Raw genomic sequence first — 27,608 nt, 5'->3', positions numbered from 1 at the left:
CAAAATGGAAATCTAACATGAACATGTCATAGCTTATTACTTAAAAATGTTCCCAGGGACTAAGCCTGCTAGTGTAAGATGAAAGTTAAGTAACTAAACTAACTGCACAAGTAGGACAACAGAGCGTTCTCTTAGTGCGGTTGACTGAGGACAAACAATGAGAAAACATTAAGAGAGCACCTCCCTGTCCCTTATTTATCTTCTGAAAGGATCTTCCTCCCTGAGTCTTAATTCATCTTTTTAGTTGTCATGTTCTGTTTCTTGTGCCTCTTCACTCTGTTTCATATTCAGACATTTAACTTTGTTCACAGCAGTCTTCAAAGGCAACCACATCACGAATGTAGGCAGGAGCACTGTCACTGCCACAGCTACCACACTCACATTATTTAACACAATAACACTTGCTGTAATTCGAGGCCCATTAGCATCGAGAGATGACATCACTCTGATCTTGAGTTATGGTGTTGTGGTCTCGAGTTACTCAAAGTGAATGATAAACTCGTCTGTGGATAAATCAGTGAGGTTCCGACTGTTTTCAATGTTCCCTCTGTTTTTTTTGTTTTTTTTTTGCCTCATCTAATTTGCCTCTTCTGCCTCAGCTGAGACACAAAGGACATAGAGTGCAGTACTGCCAGACAGCATCGTAGTTAAGGCTGATGGATTCACATCCTCCACGTAGTGCAAATGAAAACAGGTTGATCAATAAACAGAAAATATTAGTAAATGCAACAAATGATGCATTAATGTATATCAGTTTCCTGCCAAGTGTGGATTAGGTACGAGATCATTTGCATCTTGCAAAATGACAAGGAGTAAAAGCTAAACCTTGGTCTCATGAGTGATGTTACATATTTGACCTTAACAGTTGTATTTGGTACAGAGAAGCGCTGATGTTAACACAATGTACAAGCAGCATCAACGTCAGAGAGAGACTGTGACACTTATCGTTTATTCTCAGGCTGTGAATTACAGAAGGGGTGAAAGAGAGACACAACAAGAATTTGTACAGTACATAGACTTCTTGACCTGAGGAAAGTGAAAAGTCATTTGCATGCTTAGAATCACCTTTTACATGGCGAGCAGGGCCACAAGATGCTATGTTATAGTTTTCTTAACACTACGTTCCTTCAATACTGATAATAATACACTGCTCAAAAAAAGGGAACCCTTTTAAATCCGAGTAAAGCATCAAGTCAGTTAGTGACAGTTAGTATACTATAGTTCATCCTGTGCTTTCCACCAGACAACTTTACAGTCTCATCATGCATTTCTGTTTCTCTGACATCTCTGCTTGGTTGAGAGAAAGACATCTCAAACTCAACCTCTCCGAGATAGTGGTTATAGTCTTCCCAGCCAAATTAACCATACAACACGACATAGGCATTAACTTAAGATGTTCAGTTATTGTGTCCACAAAGTATGCCAGAAAGCTGGGAATTATCACTGATGACTAACTAAACATCCCTGACCACATATCGTCTATCTCTCATATATATATATGTATATACAGTATACAATATATATACAGGCTTGCCCTTAACATCATCTGAAAAAATAAACCCTACTTCTCTGAATATGCTACTGAACTCTTTGTGCTCATACTCATCATCTCTAATCTTGACTGCTGCAATACCCTACTGACAGGGCTACCATGAAGTGCAAATAAAACTCTCCAGATGATCCATAGTGCAGTAGCAGGTCTCATGTTTATTCAGCCAAATAGGACACATGTCACACCCCTGTTAATAACTCTGCACTGGCTAGTAGTTGCTGCCTACATCCGGTTCAAACATTTAACACATATTTACAGAGAGGTCAACTGAACAGCCCCTTCCTACCAGTACACCTTCCTTCAAACCACTGCAACCCACACAGGAAAAGCGTGAGTTCTGTAAATTTATTCCATTTGCCACTCATTTGTTGGTGCTGTAAAAAAAATGTAAAAAATACATGAGCTTTCACACCATATGGAACCCAGTGGCGCAGAATGTAAAATTTAGCAGATGATATGTTTTAATTTATTAATCGTATCCAGAATGTGGGGAGACATTAAAAGAACGCACTAATCCACTAAGTTGTGACAAACACAACCGCTAGTCAAACAGATTGTGTGTGATGTAAAATGTTGGATTGAACAATCTCCTTTGGCAATTCAGTGCATTTTAGAAAATAGCAAAACTGAACAATGACATGCATCATTCTTGTACATTTGTTTTTGTGTATTTATAAGCAGTAATGTTTTTACATGATGCTTTGCCTGGCATGAAGACAACTAATTAATGTCAAGTGCCACAACAGAGCAACAGGGTACATCAATCCACAAGTCTCATAAAAAGATTATCAATGGCATTTAAATCACAAACTGAAAGAAGAAAATGTAATGCATAAACACTCTCAAATGCAAAATAACCATGGGAATAGAATACTTTTATGATTAAGCCAGTTCATCAAATTAAGAAAAAACCTACAGTAGCAGCACTAAAACGCATATATGAGTATTTGTGGTTGTGCCTAGGTGAACAGTTGGTAAATGCACCAGTTGGAGGTAAAATAATGCATATTAAATCGATTTTTAGCAACGATGGCAATGTGCACACAGGAGCACAGAATACAAACAAAGCAAAACCATTGGTTCTATGCAAATTACTTCATCAGTATATTAAGACATTATTTTTCTGATAACATTAATGACTAAAAAGTGCAAGGGAAACATCACATGTATTTAGCAAAAACTGCATCCCACAATGTTCCACAATGCAGTCATAATGACAGCATTCAGAGCAGCTGCTTAGACAGAATGGCGCAATGGCTTATCTGCTTAATTCAGGACCCCAATTACTGCTCAGTTAATTAAAACACTAAAACTGTATCAGTTAAATGACCTTATGAGAAGCGTGGCACGGGGGCCAAGATAACATGCTGCACTGTATGTGTTTACTTTCCCAGTCATCTGAATCCACATACATATAAACATACATACATACATAATATACACACAAAACAAGGTTCTGTGGTGCAAGAGCACATCTATATTAATCGCTCATTTTTATTTATCAGCCAATAAAGTGTGTAATGAAGGGATTCAAATGTCTGAAGGAGGAGGTAGAGAGGTCGAGAGCAAGACAGTAAAGAAAGGAGCTCCAGCATAAATGATGAGAAAGACTCAAGAAGAAACACAAAGAACTAGGCTTAGAGGAAGGAGGTCAGATTTTTTCTTTGCTTTAACTGAGAATAAGAAGTAGAAGAGAGAAAATCTAACAGCTGAAATGAGGGAGCCAGAAGCTAGGAGTGAAATGGACGTGTGGAGACCTTGAGACCTCTCTCTTATTACTGCTGAATCTTAAATAAGGCAGCCAGAATGCCCACAACAAAGAGAGCTCTATGGACAGCAGCGCATTAACACTCAATTCTGCATGCAACATGTGCGTAACTTTAACTGGGCAGTTAAACAATTGTTTGGTCCCTGGCAAATAAGGCTGTTGTTGGAAGTTTTCAGTAATGAAAATGGATCAAACGACAGACAGCATACAGTGTATCCGTGAAGTGCAGGGCTGAAACAATTCCCCGAGAAATTATTTGCCTAAAGCTTAATTTAACCCATGTCTTCATTTATAGTCCACTGTGTTTCTACGGATGATTATTAATTTCACACAACGCCCCACAGAGGGAGAGAAAATAACAAGAGACAAACAGAGAAAACTACACTACTAAAGTGTCTAAGGCCTGAGATCACCTTAAGTCAAAAATAAACCACACAAACTTATAACTCTGTACAGTGCACTTAATTTTAAAACAGATCTACCCCACCATAATAACATTTAGTCAAAGCTTCAGGATGTCAGCAGAAAGGATTGAGACCAAACTGTGAAAGCAACATAAGGTAATTAACTTTTCATATGAAGTTGTATTCTCATGCAAAACTTTCATGACATGTCGTCTAAAGCGCAAAGAAAACGTTGGGTATATACCAGTAACTCAAAGGGAGCCTAAAAAAATACCGTACATCGTGTACAAACACGGGTAAAAGTAAATGCTGGCAGATAGCTTATGAGATCAAGATGCAAAATTAAAGGAGAATAGAGAGAATTTTTCTAAAAAGAAAACCAGTTGTTTATTTTAAGGAACTCATCTCATTTTCTCTTGTATATTTGCTGCTGCTCTTTAATGAAGCAAAATTGTTTCTTATCCATAACTTACTGGAATAAATGTGTAGCATGAATGCCACTGATTCATCACTTTCCTGACAGGTGTATATCAGCTACAATATATTTACACTCTTCAGTGCAAGACAACAAAGAGTAAAAGCTAAACCTTAGTCACACCAGTGCTACTGGACGTCTGACCTTCACAGCTCTATTTAATACAGTAAAGTGCTGATGTAACACAGTGTAACACAGCATAAACGTCAAAGAGGACTCTGACATTTATCATTCATTCTCAGGCAAGAGAAGGTGTGAAACAGAGACACAAAAAGAGGCCCTATGTAGACGATCTCACCTGAGTGAAGTGAAGACTTTTAAACCACTCATGTTACTGCTGAATCTCGGTAACAAGGGGCAGTCTTTGTACAGAAGCACAGAGCTCATTTTCCATATCCAACATGCAGAACTTTGGTTGCACAAATATGGTACTATGTACTAACTTTAATGATTTTCATTATAGACTACCCCTTATTATTTTTTAAATCAAAAGGTATTCATCTAACAATGACATAAAACCAAGTGATGGAGCAAGTTCTCTCAAGTTATAAGCTGGAACTAGCAACTGTTCAGCACAAGTTCACTAAATAACAAATGAAAGAGAAAAATCCTTCCTGCGTCTTAGGTAGAGCAGATGGCATATTTATAGTACTGTACAGTTACAGCAAGCAGTCTAACATTGCTATCCGCTATCCCTATGTCAACTGATTGAAATATACGTTAAATCATATTCCTTTTGGGCTTTGCAGATCTTTAAATTTCTTTAAATATTTATAATTAGTATGATTAAATTTTAATTTGTTAAGATGTGTAAAAAGTAAAAAAAGAGAATTTAGATTTAAATTACAGTTAATGCTTGATACCTTTTTATGAATAACCATGCTTTTACTATACATTCACCAGTTGTAGCCTTTCTCAGTAGTAGCAGAGTGTGTTGTTACTATGCTGGATTCAGATTATCTTCCTAATCACCAGGGATTCACAGTTCCATATTCACAGTTTACTATTCACTCTCCACAGTATAAAGCCGCATAAGTGCTATATCAAGTTACTGTTCATGCAAACAGTCTTTAGTATCCTTCTGCTCCATACTAACAGCACACAACTGCCAAAGTACACGATGACTTTCATTTTGGAATATTTACAGGAAATGCAATGTTTTTGTCACCACAGTTAGTGTGAATCAAAAATATCTATCAAATTGAGTGTAAGAAGTTATTTGACAGCACTGGAAACACATACTGTTAACCAGCTGCAGTTTAACTGGCATTTAAACTTAAGGGAAATGTTTTTTTCTTAAGGGAAAGTACAACTGGTGGCACTTTACTGCTCTGTAACGACTAGGTAATAACGGTGTAATATTATATTAACTAGTAAGAACAAGGTAATTAGTACAGTTATATCGTGCTAGTTACTAAATATCAGGTAATAGCTTGGTATAAGCATTGGCAACAAACCCATGGGTAATAATGTGGAAACCAAATTACCTTCTATTATCTAGTAATTTTGAGACAAGAGCTACCTAGATATTACTCCACAATTGCCTTGTAAATACTCTACTGAGGTTATACCCTCTTACCTTGTATAACCTAGACAGAAACCTGTCATTACAGAACTTTTTCGTTCCCAAAATATTACCCCAGTGTTAATATTAAGCTGTGAAGTGCTATACCCAGGCTGTTACATCACATAAGCATGTGTTACACCTGTAAACATAGACAAAGTTATAGTCGTCTTGTACTTTCATGCAGAATTGTGTCCAGGGTGAGATTATAATAGTGACAACAAGCTCAGCAGGTTTACTGCTTAGATGTGACACAGTTTGAGTTTCAGTGCAGTTAACACTTACCATCATTGAGATCCTGTAGCAGGTTCTCCTGGCCAGAGAAGTCCAGTTTGACTTTGATGTTGACAGTCAGTGTCACAGCCTGGCCAGGCTTTAGAGGCAGATGAGACAAAGCCTCCTCCAGCTCCCAGCTCAGAAACTCCCCAAACACTTTCTCTGCACACAGAAAAGGGAGACAGAGGCAAATTTAAAAACAAACATGAAATAAAAAGGATTAAAACATATTATTAAAAAAATAACAAGGTACTTCTGAGTGTGATCGTACCTGCTGGGATGAAAGACTTGCCAAATAAATGCTTTAATATCTTTAGATGCAAATATTTTTGGGCAAGAAAAACAAAATGACACGGTTGTGCTTGTAGCCACCCAAAGGCAATTTGCACGCATAAGCAATAGTTGCTGGTTATTGTCTGTGTTGTTTGTGCAAAGAGAGGTGTGAAAGAAACTGGTGCCTCGTTATACCTGCTGCAGGTTATGTTTGACAAAGAAAATCAGTACTACTATGATGTTTCTTTTGCAATTTGCTTTCTGGTGCAACAAAGCTGCTGATTGGTCTCCTACCTAAAACCTGCTACTAGACCTGATGTTCTAATTTATGCCTCCAATCCCTTCTACCTGAGACGAATGACTCAGCTGCATCCACTTCAGCCAGGAGCATCAAATGAATGATCCATCACCTGAATAAAGCATGTGTTCTGTCTGTGCAGGTGAGCCATTCCTCCTCTTACTGACTGCAGGAACAGCAAGCGTGTTGATTTTATTAGACGCACAGCAGAAGGGGAGATGCAAGCTCACTGTGAGAACAACAGTTTACACATCCGTGCTTGATTCAGAAGCAAAGCCTTTAAAATCCTCTAAGAGGATGTGAATGTAGGCAGCATTAAATAAAGATTTTGTAAATAACATTCCACTTTAAATATTCATTAACTCAGAGTTCCTTGCACGAATTAAAAGAGAGGAATAAAAGAGAAGGGGAGCAGAAACAATGGGGAAACAATTAAAGATAAATGGGACTGGGAAAAAAAATCATTCACTTTAATAAAAACGAAACACTAGATATACCAATTTAACGAGTAGACAGCCAGGACAGTGGATGTCATTACTATCACCACACCACTAAACTATAAGTCACAAGAAATGGCAGCTGTAGTGAAAGTCAAGAAATCATGCATGTACTAACCAGAGGTATTCCTCCAGTCTTTAAAAATAAAACATGCACATCACGTCAACGCTACTTCAGAGCTGATATGAAACCTCTATTCCAAACACTGTCCAGAACACTTAGGCTAGCTGATTTTCACCCTATCTTGCTATGGCTCCTTCACTTTTCTTTCTCTTTACCTAGTGATCAAAAACGTAACCATGAAGTGCAGGGAAACAGTAAGGTGTGTGTAACTAGTACCAACCAGGACATATCAGTAGCAACCAGAGAAACTGCATAAAATCGAGTCAAAAAATAAATGGTGAACAAATGCTTTGTCAGCCTACTGTAATAGACCTGTGTTGCAATAAATCATCATTCATGAAGGTGATAATGTTCAGTTTTCAATAAAGCTGTTCATTTTGAATGATTTAATTGTGATGTATTGCAAGAGGTTTTTTTAAACCACTAAATCTAAATCCCCTCTAAGTGTAGCTATATATAAAGCATTAAGATAGCTAAATTGTAACATGCTTCCAATGTCCATGCTAACATGTTCATGTTTATTTGATGCTACTACTACTACAATAATACAGCATTTGATTATTAACACTAAACGCAATGTAGATGTAAGGCTACGGGGAAAGTCAGTTTTGCAGGCATTTAGTCATAAACCAAAGATTTGGACAAATTACAAGTTTGATCTGATGCTAAATTAAACATCAGGATAGCAAAATGATTACACTGATTACACATTTATCCTGAGGTAACATGCACCTATCCATCATGAACACAATTAGATATTCAACTAGATAAGTCAATGTGATAAAAACTAACTGCTGGTGGCAATAGTAAGAAAAAGTAAAGAATCCCAAAGTCTGCATAATTCATTCTGTAAAGGATACCAATCAAGTTTAAAAAGCAGGACATCATTAAAAATCCTCATGTTCATCTCTGGTTCACAGTATGGAAACAGTCTTGAGTTCCTAGTAAGTTATGTGTGAGGAATTTCTGGAAAAAGGCAAAAGCCTTACTCCACATAAAGCAACCCTAGTACTACAAATAAAAATAAAGTAATTTATGAGGAAAACCAATACAGCTAAATGAGACAGTGGCACTGCACAGGCAGCTGCAGCCTGTTCTGCTCATGGTAGCAGAATTATCGAAGCAACATGAATCCCTTCTTTTAGTTTCCATGGGCTGCACAGTGGAAGGAGTTTTGTCCTTCTGAGACCTTTGATTTGAATGTGTATAAAAGTGTTTTATAGGACAACTGAGTTCAACTAATGTTCATACCCACAGAAGAGCAACAGCATAGCATAGATGAACAACAGATCTGATAGTGGCTTATGTTCTAAAATTCAGACATATGTACAACAATACATTATATTGCTGAATTAACTATATTTTTTTGTCATCTATAAAGTTTTGTCTGAATAAATATTTATTTCTGAGAAACTGAGCTCCCATCTCATGTGTCAAGATGGCTGTGGTTGTGCTGTGACAGAAAGAGTAATGTTTTATTTGTTTAGCCACAGATGTCTTTCTATTGTGACTCTACATCTTTTATTCATTCAGTTCCCACAGAGAGAGTACTGGGCTTCAGAGAGGCACTCTCACCTGTGGCCTGTCTAAAGCACATCCAGGTGGCTTTAGACGGACTACTAAACCTGCTGGTGGGTTACTAGTCTGTACCTAAGGAGGCACAAACAGATGAGAACAAGGTAATTTTGGTAACCTGGTACAGCACGTGACCATGATGTTGAAGCAGGGGTGCTATAGTCTCTGCTGCTACTGCAATAATGTTGTGCTTAGTAATCAGACATGCACAGCAACACAATGTACAGTATATGGCTGCTATGCAGATACCTGGGAAACCTAACTTTAGAATTGCTATTGCGTTGTGTGGAAATAATGTTGAGACAAAAATGTTGTATTTGCAAATGTATTGGAGGTATATATATATATGTGCTGCATGTATTAATGTGTAAGCACAGAAACCTTGTATATGCTATTTGAACTCTGACTCTTAAAGGCAGACCATTACGGTGTGAGGGAACTTGTGCTTACAAGACCTGAGGTAGTCTAGCTTCCATCAAAAAATGATCAACGAAATGATCCTGAAATTAAATCATTTAAACTTCCTGATAATTTCAGAAAAACACAAAGCAACATAGTGACATAATTAAAGCACCAGCACAATTATACAAATGGAAAAATTGAAAAGATTTACATACTGTAAATAATTCATCCCTTCCGTTGCGCTGAAGCTTCACCAGGCATATCTATCAATTTTTAGTTAGTTTAATTTAAATTACTTTTTGATTTGATAATGAAAGATTTTAATTTAAGTTATTTAAGCAACCTTCACTGTGTGATTTCTTTGACATCTACACTAATATCTGTGCAACACTTTACAATGTCACAGCAGCTGTCATGATGTGTAGAACTTTAGACACTTGCTGAAGAACACTCTGAAAAGTTCATATAGTACTTATATTTTGCACTATATATAAACTGTGCACATGTGCATGTTCAAAAAGCACATGGGGGCTAATAATCTTGCCTTTGTCATTTTTATGTTTTCTTCTTATGTTTCAATTCAGCTCGTCTTATGCCAATGTCTTAATCAAACCGGTTCTCTTTCTCTTTGTTCTTTTTTAGAAGCAATTACACTATAAACACTTTTGATTTAAATGGAAAAGTTAAGGGTTTTGTTTGATTTCATGAAAGGGGCTTACAGTTTTGACTTTTACTGCAAAAACTGCAGTTTAAAAATAATGGATGATTCTTCATCATTCATGGAAAGCGGTGGTAAATCGGAAACAAAACAGTTGTTATAACTTTAAAGATGGATAATTGTCCTGCAATGCAATTAGCACGTCTGTACAATGAAATGCATGTAATTTTTCACACTGAACAGATTTTTACAAAAGACATCATCATATCATATAAATGAAAACTGAAAACACAGCAACCTTACGATGCCTAGAGAGAACAAACACTCAAGGTGGATTTTAGCTGCAGTGAAGAAACTGTTACACTTCGATGTATGCTAGTTATTGGTCTTTAGAAAAACCTAAAACAACCACATACAAACAGTTCATTTTAAAAGCAAAAGCACATCTACTAGCTGTCCACGGCTAGGACTGTGTTTAGCATTGAAGAATTGCAGACTTTGATATAAGTCATTAATAAAATTTTATAATAATTATTTAATTGTAATTCTATACTGCATTAAGAAATAGTTAAAATATGTTCATAATCCCAATTCAGAATTGTTGGTTCTATGGCAGCTGGAGGTTGTGCTTCTGAATGTTACCATCATCTGTGCAGCAGCATCAGCAGCTGTAGTTACTGTAGTTAAATATATCATGTGAGGTCTCATTTGATCACAACTAACTTTTTGTTTTTTATTTTTTCAGAGGATGTGTAGTTGTTGAGTGCAAATGTCATTTATCGTTAAGATACGGTAATACACTGTTTAACGTGCTCCTCCTCTGGCCAGCTGAGGCAGTGTCCCCGGAAGTCTCTGTATTTTTGTTTTCCCGTTTAATGTTTCACCTCACTTCCGGGGACATGTCTCAGCAGGTTTGAGTGGCTGCAGGTGTGTGTTTTTAGGAGGTGTTTTGTGTTAATCATTAGTGTGTCTTGTATTTAAGTCCATGCCTGTGTGTTTGTCATTTGCTAGTATGTCAACCGTCAACCTTGTTTGTTCCTTCTGCAACTGGGTCCGCTAGTTTGCTCATTCGTAACAGTTTATTGGCTACCAAGCATCTATTCCTCTTCCCTTTTGATTTCTGTAGTATTTTTTAGGTGAGAGCAAAGGAAAAGTGGATGATATCTATGATTTAAAAGACAGAATGCATGCAATTCCATTTCAGTAAAACTGTATAGTCCAGATTTCTGCATAATTTGTTGTTCATTAAACTAAAAACTAAGATAACCGTTGACCTTTGCTTAGCTACTGCAACCTCGAGGACAACAGATATGGAATGAAAAAGAACTAGGAAAACCCTAAGAAAATGACAGAGATATGGCATCCTCTTCCTTCAATTTTGTGAGGTTGTCTGCCATTAAAGATCTAAACTCACTACAGCCATTAGCCAAACAATCAGAACTGCTGTGGTGATTTTCTTTCTCTTAATCATTAGAGTTTGAGTGCATCCTAAACATCCAGTATCATTGTGCAACAGAAAGTGAATATAGTTAAGTGAATATAGTTATAGTTTTTACCCTTGGTAGACTTAGAAAGTGAATAGCAAACATAATAGTGAGAGTCTTTAGGAACAAGGTGACACCCAAATTACACATTAAAAAATGACCTGAATGTCTGACCTGACCTTAAAAATGTCCTTAGAAGTCTTCACAGCTCAGATATGCTGTGCTTAATACATTACAAGAGTTCTATCTTTGTATCATAACGAAGCTTGCTGGAAAATCATGAGATACAGTGTACAGCAAAACTGACCACAAACTTGAGCAATATCACTAAAATGTGAAAGTGTAGGGTATATTATAGTATCCAATGGATTAAATAGACTGCATTACAAACACAGCCTTCAAAGTACAACCTCAATTCAACAAAAGTCAAACGACCTCAGACAACTGCAACCAAATGACAAAAAAATGGCACCAGGCAAATTCCCTATTTACTCAATCTTCAATCTTGAAACAAAAAAAACAGACGGGTAACTAGCTTCTGACTTGGCACAAGGATGTTCTGTGGAAATTGGTGCTTCAGAGACAGATGAGATGTTGCGAAGGGTATTGCACGAAGTCATCCTCTGTAGATGGCATCCACAAAGAAAACCATTGTGGACAAAATTGCAAGATTAAACTTTGCCAGAAAAAAAACCCATGACCCATGACACCATGATGATGATTGAATTCATGCGGAAATGGTAAGCAAACAAATGCATTTTAATGTTTGTATTTTATAATCACTGCTGGATCCTGATTCTGTGCTACGTTATTTAGCACTGTATTTGACTCTTGGTTCCCAAGAAGCCAAAAAGATCCCGTCTACAAATTGTCACAGAAAACTGCTAATAATAATATTATAGACAATATGTTCATAGCATGCTCTTCTGGAAGTTCCATTAAGGACAACAACAGCACAAAAAGACAAAGTAAAAGCGAATAATCTGGTGTTAATACTGTATATACATACAGCCAATATAGTAACCTAATAATAATACAATTACATTAATAATATTACTTACGATTTCTAATTACAACTATATAGAAAAAAATAAATATATCCTTTAACATACACACTAAGTCCATGTTGATTAGTAATTAGGGCTGGGGATCAAACCCTATTCAATGTATTTCCAGGACAGATGGTAATGTGTCCCTAGCAACAAGTATTAAGGACTGTCACATACCTCAAGCTGGTCACATGATTTTTAACCTTAATACTATTTTGATAATTACATACTTTACTTATTATTTTGCTTATTATGTTTGCACAATGTCAAACAAACAAAACAAAAAAGTGCTGTTAAAAGCTAATTTTAGTTAATCAATATTTGCAGTGAAATATGTAAATATTCTGACAGGGGCCAGAAAACACAAATGTAACATTAATCTCCACTTGTTTTTATGCATAGGCTATGCAAAAACATCAAAAATTCAAAAAAGTCAAGTTATAGTTTTTACCCTTGGTAGACTTAGCAAATAAGTCATGACAATCATTGTGGTTTCACTAGTGTCCTTCAAAGTGCAATATCTAATTGTGATTTTCTCTGCAACAGTTTCATGGTCCCGAAATTAGCACCATCAGCTGCTTTTTAACAACCGATTGCTAATATTTAAAGTTACACTGCAGATAATGCAAATGGTTCATTTGTACATTACCTGTGGAAACTAAATATAGACATATTATGAGCTAAAAGGGCTAGAACAAAATCTATAAAGATTAGAATTTTCTGTATTGATGCTCAAAGAGCCAGTGCTGCTGGCTGCTCTGATGTTCTGGGAATCCCTGCTTTCAACAAAGAAGTATGTAAAAAAAAAAAGAAAAAAAGAAAGAGTAACAAAAAAGAACAAATGAGGAAATACTGTATGAAGAAATGTTACTGGCAATGTGGGGACAGAAAGAGATACAGGTTTGAAACAGAGGAGGGGCCAGCTCAGAAAAGAAAAACAAGAAGAAATGTGTGACAATGATGATTCAACATGAACAATACATTAACAGGAGACGTGCTTTGTTGGTGGTCAGTTTTATCTGCTACACTGGAAACAATCCAGTGACATTTTACATTGACAATGTTTTGGCCTTGCACCAGCCCTGCAGCTATTACGAACCTGGAGCAAGGTGAGAGTACAAAGAGCAGCAAAAAGAGGTAGTTTTGTGATGCGCAGTTTCAACAATTTATTCACATTTTTCTGAACTGCTATTTGGTTTTAAACATCAACTAAGTCTTTCATTTTACCGTAGTTATCAATCCCTGTGAACTATGTTAACATTTTATCTGTATTGATAAAGTCACTGCTACATTAACATAGGTATATTAAAAAAAACTACTTATTCTATTACTTTGCTTTATAAAACACTATCTTCTATTAATCAATTCAATTAATTTGTGGTCATTTATCAAGTGAAACTATAAAATCTATTTTTCTAACCTAGAGAAGTTAGTTTTTCTTCCTATTTATCAAACTCTGGAAAAAATATTTCCCAAGAGGCAAAACTACATTTGAAGTGTAGCAGTTCCTTCACACATACAGGCTTAAGTCCATCTGAATCAAACTCGAGTTAGTTTTCCCTCTTGGTGCAGTTTGTTTTGTCTGGTGTGAGCACAGTAATTGCACACAGGTGCAGACCAAAACAGTTGCACTAAGATCCACAAAATAAGTTGGTCTTGATCCGACTCATCTAGCGAACTTTCATACTGAACCAAAACAGGCCCAGCTATGAACCAAGTTGGGAATCACTTGATTTGAGGGCACCAGAGCATATATATACAAAAGCGGAGTCCTGACGAAGGGGCAGCAATGCCTCATAGACATCTGGTGCAATGACTGTGCAAGTGATGTTAGATACGTTACTGATTTTTGATCCCACATCAGACACGTGATCAGTAAACAAAGAGGTCGAGTTTGAAGTGACTAGCACACTTTGTGTGGACTTTATTTATTTTACTCTGTGTGAAAAGAAACTGAACTAATGAGAAAATTATGCAAGTTTTCAAACTCATCAAGTGATTCGGGCCGGAGTAATCGTATCAACATCTTTAAAAGGAGAGCACAAAATGAAAGAGGAGAGCTCTTGCTAACTAGAGAAACTACATTGTACACTAGATGAGTCTAGCCAGGCAGGGGAGCAAAATATGTGAGAAACAGTGAGGTAGAAAGTTAGTCACCGCTGTAGATGAGCATCTTCAAATCCCAGGCTATTCTAATTAGTCTTGTACTATTTACCACTGACAGGCTAATTCTTATCTACCTTAGAGCGAGGGCTGAACTGGGCATCAGTGCAGAAGTTCCCAGGCAACAGCAGTAATACGCAGTACATCTCTAACCATACTATGTCTGAACCATAACATACCATCTCTGTTTTTGCTATCTCTAAGTATGATGTAGGATTGAGGTATGTGAGAAAAATACACAATTGAGGACTGCAAGACTGATAGAGGCTGCCTAGTGAAATGATATCTGTACGAGTCAAGACAGAGCTATTTTGACCTGTTTTCAAAATTTCATAGGAACTCACAGGAACAGAATTCATTCTGCTGCATCACACAGGCTGAATCACATGTGTAGTGGAAAATTTTCCTCTTTCATACTGAAGTTGCTCTTTTCTCCTACACGTTATACTGTAATTTAGTACTCTCTTGGCATGGGTCAGTCAGGTTTCTTTTGAGAATATCTGCATATCTACATCTATTGCATCTTCTTAATTCCCTTACACAAGCGACATAATGATAAAAACACATATATACAGAAAATCGATTCTGTTTCTGTAGCGGTGGAAGAATATTGTAACCGAAAAGACAGGTATACAGGTACACATTTTTTCAATTAGTCTCGAACAATGTTAATTTTAATTAGGTCCTGATTAATACATTTTGTAAGTTCATCATTATATCCACTAACCCTTCCTTGATTCATGGCCCTGCATTTCAGATGAATCCATTGATTGACTGATTTATGTTATTAACAGTATTTGATATATGAAGGTATGAGGACGACACAAGCAGGAGAAGAAAATAGGCCCAACAAAGAAATCTGAGGAACTTAAAAAGCTATTGCACATTTAAAGACTAAAGAAGATAAGAATGTGAAAGCACTGTGAAAAGGCAAAGCTGATAATAAAGAGAGGAAAATTGACAGTGATGTTAGTGATGATATTTTTAATCAGGTTTCTTCTTTGTACCTCCAGGGAAAAACTGTAGTAGTACTAATAAGATAAAAGGACTCATGGCTGGGAATCACAGCAACAAGTCATAAAGAAATGCATTACAAAAAGGACACATTAGAAGTTATTCAGGAAGTAAGGGCACAGACAAGTATAAAAAACAAAGAATGACAATGACTACAGCATTTAAAAAGGAAGGACTAAAGAAGGAAAAAATCAGCCAGGCTGATGAAGTATGTTTTATTACAGCAGTCAGCTGCTAAGTAACAAGTATTCAATATACATTTTCCAACTGACAGTTGTTTTTATAGTTATAAAATGTCCCACATAGTATCATTCTTTTGTGACCCATGTAAACAGTGTTTAACATAAAAACACTGATACTAAGATTTAAAAAAAATGCTTCTTTAGATAGCATTTTTCCAGTTCTTCTAGAGAGTTTAGTTCTTATTGCTCATTCATCCAACTCTAAAGATATTATTGCCTGGGAGGTAAAGTGCCTATATCATTTTCAACAACCACAGCAACAGTTTACTCTCAAAGAGAACTATTGCTAACGTAAGAGACAACATTGTACCTTGGAGTCTGGCCAGCAGCACTGGTGAGAAAGAGTGATACTCTAGAGATAGACGAGTATTTTTAAAGAACTGTGACCAAGACACTATATATGGCATTTAGATGGTTCTGCTGTGGACAAAGTGTGTAATGAAGACACTGTCTATGAATTTGACTTTAAATATAGTAAATAGTGAATCCTGTATGTCCAACATGTGCAGCACTGAATCACAGCACAAGTTTATCCAGTGATCAGTGAGAGTGTGTTGTTTGGAAATGATGCTTCTTGATTCCTCCAGCAGTACCAAATCAAATACTGAAATGCTGATGCAAAGCAACTGAAACCAAACCAACTGGATATAATCAATTACTGCAGCACCAGACATTACTTTTTTACTCAATAATAATAAACTGCTATAATTATGATATTTTGCGTGTACTGAAAATATAGAAAAAATGCAGGTTCTATTTCATACAGACAGACACAGAGATAACCCACTCAGGACCGGGGGGGTTGGAGGGGGGGCTTCTGAGATCTGAGGACCTGAGCAGGTGTTGTACAAAGACATGAAGCATAGAGTGAAAAGCTACAGGTGCATGAAAAATGTAGAGCCAGAGACAACAGGGCAGTGACCTCTGTGGCACTGCTGAGACAGGAACTGCAAAACTTGGAAGCACAAACTCTGTGGGCGATGGAGCACACCGAAAGCTGTGCTCACTACAAAGGTGCTGATAAAACTGTGTAGTGTACTGTACTACACATCACTGTTTGCTAAGTACAGGGTGTTAATCCATCTACTGTCTGTTCTTTGTTATTTGCTGTATTTTTCAGTTTCTGCAGTGCTTAACATCTGAGGTGAGACTTCTATTCGAAATTAAAACAAAAGTACAATCAACACATACAGTGTGGCTTTAGTGAGGGTTCTAACCTTTAGTGCTGACCGTCTTAGAGGTCAGTTCCAGGGTCTCGATGTCCTCAGATCCAAAATTCTCTAAGGTGATGGTCAGCTGTTGGGTCTCTCCATTGAACAGTTGGACAGATACAGTGCTAGACAGTTCTTCTTTGGACATTGGTGAAGGAGTGTGCGCTGACCTATGCAAGTATATAAAGAAAGCAGATTGAATCAGTAAGAATGGAAAGAACCAGCTTCTAATATTCTGGGTGTTATCACCTAAGTTGGGTTTGATTCTCAAGACACTAATTCAACGATATCAGGTTTGTGATGGTGGAGGTTAGTTTGATATTGGTTAAAAAGAGACCAACATTCAACTTCTACTAAACTTCTATCATAATTTAAATTAATAATCAAAATTCTTCAGGTAGTGATCAACCAGAGATGTATCAAATAGATTCACACATTTAACAGTTTGAAAGTTTAAAATACATATACATATAATCATTACACTGTAAATGCTACTTGAAACCTGATTAGCTGGAGCATCATTTGTGAATAGCTGCTTTGTTCTGCTGAGAGTTACAGCACAAAAACGTAACCAATTTACACTGTTCACACCAGTTCTAATAGAACATTTACCTAGCTTACATGAAACAGATCAAATAACACAGCTCACAGGACTTATGTCCAATGAGTTTAAGAATGGTCAGTGGCATCAGCAGTTAGCTGCTCGTCCCACATATTTTGTTAGTCTAGACTTTGTTTGTTATATTACAGTTCAGTCAGCACAAAAATAAAGCACCTGAAGCTCATACCTACAAGATTTTAAGATATTGCTGGCATCTGATTTTGCAAAGTAATGCAAATATCAGAGCAAAGGGGATTTTGAAAGATCATTGGGGGTGGTCTCTACAACTTCATCATACAACTAACATTGTGCCGAGGCTAGGACTTTAATTCCAGACATCACCATCTGTCTATACTTCCTGCCTGACAGCAGGTCAGCTCATAACTGTCTGTGAAATGTTCGTGAAGCTTACAGTATGTATGCAATATGTCAATAAGCTTTATGACATTTATAATAAAGCAAAAGGAAGGGTGAACTTTTTAAAAACAAAAACAGCAACGTGTTTAGTAGAATCCGACATGACTTCTGACATGAGGCCACATATTGCAAATTTTAGTCTATTTGCTTCACATGTCTTCTACGGGTCTCTTCTAGCAGTGGAGAACGAAATGATTTTCCACATCAAAAGCAGCTAAAGCGCTGTATTTAGAAGCATAACCGAAATCATGGATTTTACAGCAGCTCCACTGTCAGTATGATTTACAACACTCCGACAAGGTGCTTCATCTGTTATTTTCTTGTAGTAATTTAACCCATGGTTTCTCCTCTCATATTTTCTTACTTTTACTGCATGGTACATTTAATTTAGCCCAGGTTGTACATAAATACAAACTCAGCTGCTACTAAGATGCTGAATTTTTCAGATTGTGACACTGCACTTGACTCACTATAAGGTAACGACGACATAACTACATAGTAAATATAGTTTGTATTACGATATTGTATTTGTATTAGCTGTAACCTTTATTACACATTTTGTTACATTATAGGAAATAGAGTATTGACACTGTCCAAGTCTCCTGCAGTAGGAAAATGACATGGCTCCATACTCTAGCACAATGAAATAAAGAAGTAAAAAGAAACAGCGACTCTGAGGTTGAAGTGCTGACTTTGAGCTTTAAGGGTGATTGAGGGTGTTCACATCAAATGTACTCATTGCCCTTTTATTTTTTATGGCCAAACAGCAACATTCTTGTCTGCACAGTAGTCCACTGACCTTGACTCACTGTAACTCAGCATGTCCTTTTTTAGTAAAGATTAATACAGAAAAAAAAAAAAAAGAAAAAAACTGACTGGTTTATTTCTATGGGTATTGATATGGGTTGGTATACTGCTTGAACAATAGCAGTAGCAAATGTCATCACTACACCATAGAAGATCAGAGATTCTGACCGTGGCAATGATGTGCTCAGCTGGAGGCGAGGAAGAGCAGGAATGACCTCCACCAAACAGCCACTAGACTTCACACCAGGCAGGCCCTCCAGCAGGCAATCGCTAGTCACGCCAAATACAGACGTGTGGTAACCTGTGTTCCAATGGAGAGCAGAGGAAAATTATTTTCCATTTCTATTACATATGCAACAGAAATCATGACCAGCTATTTTTTCTGAGCAGCATCTGAGCAATGGGTCAGCTTTTCAGATGGACTCACCATTGACAGTGATGTTGCCAGCTGTACGTGGGACGCCAACCAGAGTGACGGGATACAGGCCAGACTCTGCAGGCAGGGACAGTGCAGCAGGCAGGGACTCAAACTCCACTCCAGAGGTCAGCAGACCCTGAATACAACATAGCATATGGTAAGAAGTGATCACTAGGAGAAAAAACGAACGGATTAAAGAATAAAAAAGGCAAAAATCTATTTTAAAGTTTTTTACAGAAGATAGCATAAGCCAGTAGAAACCAGACAAATTGTGAACATTTCTTTTTTCAAATCAATTATATTTGTATAGCGCCTTATCACATAAAATCTCAAGGCACTTTACAGTGTAAGGTTTAAGACATTACAAAATATAGAGAATAGTATAGAGAATTATATATAAAAACCCAACAATCCCATTTGGGCAGCACAGTGGCAAGAAAAACTGCCTTTAACAGAAGAAACCTCTGGCTGGGTGGGCAGCCATCAGCCTCGACTGGTTGGGGTGAGCAGAAAGAGGAGAGAACATCAGGCAACGAGAAACTACAACAAGCAGTAAAAACACTGGGCAGGTTGGATGGACCAGTATCTGCTTCTGAAAATAAACAGCTTTAGGGGTGAAGATACCTGCAGAAAAATACAGAGAGAAGAAGACAGAGAGAAAGAAGCACAACTAAAGGAGTAAGAAAACACAAAATTTAGGACATGCAAAGGTGGTATTTAAATGGATAGAGGAGAGAAGAGAAGCTCAGTGTATCTGTAGAGGTCCCCCAGCACACTTATCTATAGCAGTATAACTATAAGATCGTCCAGAGCCACCTGATCTATCTCTAACTATAAGCTTTATAAAAAAGGAATGTTTTAAGTTTAGTCTTAAATGTAGAGAGGGTGTCTGCCTCCAGAACCTGAACTGAGAGCTGGTTCCACAGTAGTGGGGCTTGAGCTCTGCCTCCCATACTACATTTGGTAACTCTATGAACCACCAGTATTCCTGCACTGTTCTGCTGGAAAAATATGAACTTATGAGGCCCTTATGATATGATGGAGCTTAAAGTTTGAACTCTATTCTGGATTTTTCAGGGAGCCAATGGAGAGAAGCTAACGTGGGAGAAATATGATCTCTCTTGCGAATTCCAGTCAGAACTCTGGCTGCAGCATTTTGGATTATGGTTCTTGGAGGCTTTTTAAGGAGGTATTGTGACATCCTATTAATAGTAAATTCGTCCATCTAGAAGTAACAAATGCATGAACTAGTTTTTCAGCATCACTTTGAGATGGGATGCTCCTAATATGTGTTTGTTTTTCTTAGTACAAGCCCTTGTTTCTGAAGAATCACTGGTTTTACAAGAATAAAAACCTTTCCTTTCTGTGTGGGAAAACACTGCCATCACAAAGCTAGAATAACCAGCTGAGATTAAAATGACACTGTTGTGTGCAAAGATCAGATGCTGCAAAAAGTCTAAACAACACTGTGTAAAAAACAAATCAAAAGTGACCAACCAACAAACACAGCTAAATCACAAATTTAAAGCAGCTCCACTGTCACGCAAACATCAAATCTCACAATGGTTATTTTGCACTTTGTGCACTTCATGATAACAAGGCTTCCACTGAAAAACCAGAGCAATGAGCAGCTGGCTGCTTCTCTACCAACAGTTCAGTGTGAAGTATCTCTCCAACTGTTTTTTGTGATCCATCATGTTAATCTACTCATGATGTCCTGAAGATTAAACCTCTGACAGCATGAGATGGCCGTTTCAATCAGAGAAAAGTGTTCTCCGTGGGAGATAGCCACTTGAACCGTGCACGCCTGAGAAGTGATTGAAAAGAAGTCCTACAGATCACAATACAGGAGGAAGAGGGATCAGGCAGATTTCAAACTCAGCAGTCCAAATTTCCATTAGGTGTTAGAGACAGGAAGATTTCATGCCAAGATCTATTTAGGCACTGGAAAATTTTGGGCTTGTCATCCAAAGGGCAATTTGAAGCCCTTTGATATAACACTCTGAAGTAAATTTAAATTAAATCAGAAATAGCAATAACATAAAAGAATTGCAAAGAATCATTCTGGTTTATTATAACTCAGGTTTCCACTGTTGCGGATGCAATTTTTATTTGTTATGATAGCAATGACTTTGGTGAGTACAATATCAAGATCTGCCAACAGAGTCAAATATTCAGAGATGCTGTTTCTTGACACTTTATGACTAAGTTTCTGTAATTATTACAGGAGGAGGGCAGCAAAAAAGACCACCTCCTATCAGTTGTCTCATCCGACTTGTAAAGACATTTACAGAGACATGCAGTGGTAATATGCATGCAATATAATGTATGATTTGTCTTTACCATACTAGCAAAAAATTACCTTTTCTAACTTCTAACAACCCTAAGGCTGTTTTCAAATTAATTGAACCTGAAATATTCATATTCTGATTCATCACAATCTATCTACTTGTTTTATTTCAATCTGGACTAAAGGGGATCCAATCAACTAAACATCTGATCTATAATAATAATAAATAGTGATACTTTATCAATGCCCTTTCTGGGCAGGCTGCCCCCTTGAGGCGCCAACAGTTCAGGGTTTAGTCTCTTGACACTGCAACATGTGGCCTGGAATCGGGAGAGGACTTGGAATCCAACCACCAACCCTGCCGTACCAACCAAGCCACAGTTACCCCATCAAGCGATGTTGCCATTCTTAGAGCCACAATGCTGTAGTTTAACAATCCTTGATAACACAATCTCGTGCAAAATTAGCTACACCAGGTTTCTGCCCACCAGCTGTTACAGGCTATGATTTCAAGGCTCTTAATAGTCTATGATACAAAATACTTTTTTAAATAACACAACTGAAATGTACAGTGTTATCAAATTGAATGAAATGACAAAGATAGGCGCCCATTAATGAACCTTATTAGTGATGAAGAGCAGACCCCATAATGAGGATGTGTGTATAAAAGTGGCAGTAATTCCTAAATGGCTAATGCTACACTTCGCTCACAGCTTTAGTGTTTCATTTCAAATTCAATATGCTGGTGTATAAAGAAAAAATCGTATCTTCATGTTTCATTATTTATGTACTTTACTGTACATTCCTAGTACACACTGCCTAGCTGCACGAGGCAGACTGAGGTGACGTAATGACTGCATCAATCTGTAACAGCAGACACTACCTCACCAGAGGGAAGGCTGCTGAAAAGCTGAGTCTTTGAGGTGCCACAGCTGTGATTTAAAATCTCCTTGCTTTTGCTTCAGGACAATTAATGCCATTATAGGTGTATTGTATTGTTTGAGCTGATGCGGACTGTATGTTCTTCAATGTACAAAAATTACTATAGATTTGACCTTTTCTTTTGGTTAACTAATTCTATGGTAAGAAAGAATTCTTTGATTATTTTTCTGTTTCTACACATGATAGCAACAAAAACTAATATACTGTAGACTTTTTTTGTTTTTTGTTTATTAACCCATCTTCACTGCTAACAACTCATACAGTTGTTCAGGATCAAGGGTATTAGCACATATAATGTGCCTAAAATAATGACACAAAAATATTTTCAGATCTTTCATCCCTTGAGATCGAACCATAAAAACCTCTAGTGAAAAAAAGTATGTGAACCCTTGGAATAATAATAAGGTAGAGTCAGGTGTTAGCATAAGTTAAGGAAATTAGTTTGGAGGTGTGGACTAGAGCTACTTTGGCTGACAAAAACCAAAAACTTTTTAATTTTGCTTGGCACAAGAAGAATACGCTTATGTGAGCCATGCCTTACCAAAAGCAGCTTTTAGATGATCCATGATCAAGTGCTGATTTTAATAAAGTTATAAAGGGTTACAAAGTGACATCAAAAAATGACCATTCTGAGGTAAACAAATTACAATTTGGGAATGTGGTTGCTCTACCAAGAAGTAAGCGACCAAAGCACACTCATCACTAAGAAAGTAAAGAAACAACCAAGAGTGACAGTGAAAGATTTGACCATCACTGGAACTGGCTAACATCTGTGTTCATAAGTCTACAGTAGGTAAAACATTGAATAAGAGAGGGGGTCTATGGCGGGACACCACAAAGGAAGCTGCTGCTTACTAAAAAGAACATTGCTGCACGCCTGAAGTTTGCCAAAGAGCACATTGACACTCCACAGTAGTATTGGAAAAATCTTTTGTGGACTGATGGAACTAAGATTGAACTATTTGGAAAGAACACACAACACTAGATTTGGCGTAAAAAGGGAACTGCTTATCATCATGACAGAATCTTCCCAATCATAAAGTATGGTGGAGAAAACATCATGATTTGGGCCTGCTTTGCTGCATCAGGGCCAGGCCAGCTTGCAGTGATTGGGGGGAAGATGAAGTCCCAAGTGGATCATAAATTCTTCAGCATAATGTGAGAATGTCTGTACATCAGCTGAAATACAGTAGAAGTTAGGTGATGCTACAGGACAATGACCCAAAACACAAACAGTCCACAACAGAATTGCTTCAGAAAAACAAAATCCGCCTTTTGGAGTGGCCAAGTCAGAGCCCAGACCTCAACCTAATAGAGATTCTTTGGAACAACTTGACAGTGCTAAAGCAGTTCTTTCTGGATAAATGGGCTAATGGGTTTTTGTGGTTGTTCTCAATGAAGACACAAAAGATCAGAATTATTTTTGGTGTTATTATTTTAGGCACATTATATTTGTTTACTCTTGACATAGATGAAGATCTGATCACATTTTATGCCAAATTAATGCAGAAAAGCATGAAATTCCAAAAGATTCACATACCACTGTATATCCCAAAAGTGGTGAGAATGACGGAAGTATCTGAGTGACCCTTCTGAAAATAAAAGGTGGGGGTTGTGGTAAAAAGCAGCACTTTAACAGCAAAATCAATAAGGCACAAAGCAAAAGTGGGCATTAGCACTGAAGTCATGTGGTGACTTAGAAGAGGTGCCTGTCGTGCCATACTGCAGGGTCACCTTGAAAGATGGAAAAGTGACTTTGTGTGCGTGTGTGTCTGTGCGTTTGTTCCTCAGTGTGCTGGTTGCTTCGGACATTCACTTTGTCTGGGGTACAGAGGAGCTCTTGGCAGCTTGCGTCATCCTCTGTCTCTACAACAGCTGAGCTTCCCAGCAGTCGTGGAGATGTGAAGGGCTTCAGCATCCACCTGTGACCAAATCAACCCAACTGTAGGTGATAGGAGTCAGTGGCATCCTTCAGTACTTGACCTTGTCTGTTTGACTGTTTCGCCTTACAGCAACTTTGCAAACTAGCAGTTCTGAATAGTGAGCACCAAGCTCTCCTTAACTTCAATCCCCTGAACATTACAGTTGCAACCTTGGAAAGAGACATGCTCCATACATTCCACTAAAAGCACTAGAAAAAACATTTCAGGCTTAAAATGTCTTGGCTCACAGAGCACCCTTATTACACTCCCTGTCTGACTGAGCCGACTACCTCTATACACATATAAGAAAGTGATATTATATACTAACACAGTTCTTTCAGGCTCCTTAATTTTTTTGGGGACTTATAAAAGAGATATCTTATGTATTTGTGATGCACAAAAATGGACTCACAGACTTTTCTCTCTTTCTTTCCTCTGTAATTGCTGCAAACTGACAGCACACCCTAGCACCCCATTGCTGGGATTAATATTTTGTTTACAGTTTTTTCTTTTGGTACCGACATTTCTAGGTATGTACTTTTTTTTAAGCATCCTCAACCTGCCATTTCTCTTTGACAAATCTATATACTTGGAATACTTTAAATACTTCACTGACCAGGGATGGTGGTTGATGAATAATGAAGGTGAGGTATAATGTGTAGTGGGGAATGTTAAAAGGCACAAATATAAAAAAATGTACATTTTTCTAAGCTTTTAATAACAAGACAAATATTTTTATGAAAGAAAAGCTTTCAAATTTCCCAAAGAGCAAGGTGACAGCTTTACATCTGTCATACAGTCAAAACCAAGACATTCCATTTACAATCATGTTAAGCAACAAATCACCACATTTAGTATGTTGAAGTAGCAAATGTTTGGATTTTGTATTCAGTAAATGACTGAAATGATTCTCAAAAATTCTTGCCAACATTTAGAAACTAATACATTCATCAAATTAACTAAGAATTTATGCACAAATTCACATGCAAATTTAACTGTGCAAGAATATTTCAAAGTGACTGGAGAAGCAAAAAGCCTAATGTCAGTTATCTTCAGCTTTCAGAGGCATAATTTCCTACTCTTTTGGAAAAGGTTTGTATTTTGCTTTTACATCTGAATCATTCCTCTAGTGTTTCAGAGGAACAGTGATTTTCACTATTGCTGCCAAGCTTTGCCATCTAGTGAGTTGATATTAATCAGGCACACATTTGGCTCACTGGAGCTTTGTTATTCCAATTTTAACACCTTCCAGATGTTCCAAACTGAAGGCTGCCTGCACTTCCTGTGGCTTTAACAGCATGTGCCATGATCAGACAATGCAGGGCGGCTAAATCAACCAGCAAGACCTGTCCAAGTCTATTTGGTATCAGCTCTGTGACAGCAACCACAATTAAGAAGCCACTGTCTGTGTTAACACTCTGCTATGAAACGATCACAGCAACTTGTATACGACTTTCCAAATAATTAAAGGTAGCATCACTTTTGACAGGTAGTACATTGTGTGTGATGATGCTATCACGCTCTAACAGCTGAAAGTAGACTGCTCCCTGCAGGCTTTATACTGAGCCTGATGATTGCTTTTGCATTTCAAGGTTGTGCCACATCACTGCATTCATAAACAGACAGCAATGAGCAGGAAACAAAACAAGTTATACTCTTTTGCACCTTTGAACTTGATAACGCGGCTAACCTGGTGTGTGTGTGTTTGTGCGTGCGTGCATGCATTTTTGCAGAGGAGTGGTAAAGGGGTGAAAAATTGCATAAATGAGAAATGGATGTTGCAGAAGTGTAGGTCTGTACTACAGCTGGAGGACCTTTATTAAGGAAATGTTCTGAACTTAAAAAGCTTTAGTCACCCGGTGGCTATTAGCAATTAAATTGGACTCCCTAATGCCCAATGGCTCTTTTCGAACTTTATTTTGCACAGAAAAAAGGAACAAATTGTCTTGCTCTTACTTCAACACAGAATCTATCCATTCCAACAGGTTGGTGTGTGAACGTATAAAAGTAATGGCACCTCTAGGGACTGTGCCTCACCCAAGTGATGCTTTCTTACTGTCAGGAGCGAGAAGAGTTTGTTCTCACATCTCATATTAAAGTATTGTAAAAAGCTTTTAAGGGGCCTTAATAAGGCTATCAAGGATGGCTAAAAAAGTATTAAAGCTTGTCCTGTTCCAATTCTTAGGTGGCTGTAGAGGGGTTGTTTGTTTTCATCCTGTGAGAAAACTGTCAAAATGTCAGCAAACTCCTCATCCTGCTATTTTAAACCCTTATTCTCGTTCAATTATTTCAACGGGGGGTGGTATTATGTAAAGTTTAGGTGTGAAACATTTCACCTACCATATTCTCCACTCGAAGTTCATATGGCATAGGGTTGTAGACCATGAGCTGCACTTCACACACATCTCCTTGAACCCACTGGAAGTCTGAAAAAGAAGAACAGACAAAAAGAACAAACAAAAAATGATTGGAACCTGACATTAAAAGTAATTTTAATTACTGAACTTCAGCTTCAGCTACTAGTGCAGCACACTTTCTGGATATGTTTTATGCTTCATGTTCAAACTAGAGATGTTGGGGTTCATGGTCAGTTTTGACAAAGATTATTCTGATGCCAGTAAGAGGATGAAAGATTATAAGTAACAGAATAAGAGATTAATGACTTATACAGTGCATGATAGAATCAGCAAGGATATAAGGAAGAATTATTTCAATGTCTTCCATTGTGACAATCAAAAAGTAACCTGCAGAAATTTGGCATTAATGATGGTAAGTAATTTGGGAACTGTGTTTCTACGTACAGCATGTTGGAACTGCTGCTGAGTCAACAGAGTGGCTTCATTCAAATCAATATGGCTGCTGCATTTTTCACACAGAACTGATGTTGTTGTTGTCTGTATAGAGTATGTTATAAGAGTAAAGTAACTCCAAAAAAAAACAGCACAGTAGGCAGGTAAAAATCAGAGAACAAATCCTAAAAACCATTTCAAAAATAAAGAAAAATCTAATCTATGTGAACTAATCTAAATCAGATGTGTGCATTCATATAACATTCTAAAACTGCCTAAATCTGAAGTTTAGTTGTGAACAAAGCAAGTAAATATAATCGTAGAAGGTTGTTTAGCTTTGCACTATGAGTGCTCTGCTTAATCACATTTGCAGACTTTTTCACTGACTTCCTG

At 37.4% G+C, this 27,608-nt stretch overlaps 1 protein-coding gene across 2 annotated transcripts in view; it reads right to left on the bottom strand.

Moving 5' to 3' along the window:
* Window positions 1-27,608, bottom strand: part of trappc9 (trafficking protein particle complex 9) — a 174,271-nt gene that overhangs the window by 106,084 nt on the left and 40,579 nt on the right. For both annotated transcript variants that reach the window (XM_026347506.1, XM_026347507.1), the window contains 5 exons: window positions 26,767-26,852; window positions 19,282-19,408; window positions 19,023-19,155; window positions 17,036-17,199; window positions 6,049-6,201 (listed from right to left, as the gene is read on the bottom strand). In XM_026347506.1, coding sequence (XP_026203291.1) covers window positions 6,049-6,201; window positions 17,036-17,199; window positions 19,023-19,155; window positions 19,282-19,408; window positions 26,767-26,852 — 663 coding nt within the window. The remainder of the gene's footprint in view (window positions 1-6,048; window positions 6,202-17,035; window positions 17,200-19,022; window positions 19,156-19,281; window positions 19,409-26,766; window positions 26,853-27,608) is intronic.

This window comes from Anabas testudineus, chromosome 11 (genome assembly GCF_900324465.2).
Source record: "Anabas testudineus chromosome 11, fAnaTes1.2, whole genome shotgun sequence".
Classification (NCBI taxonomy): domain Eukaryota; kingdom Metazoa; phylum Chordata; class Actinopteri; order Anabantiformes; family Anabantidae; genus Anabas; species Anabas testudineus.
The sequence above is the reverse complement of the archived record's forward strand: the minus strand, read 5'-3'. Positions and strand labels throughout refer to the sequence as shown.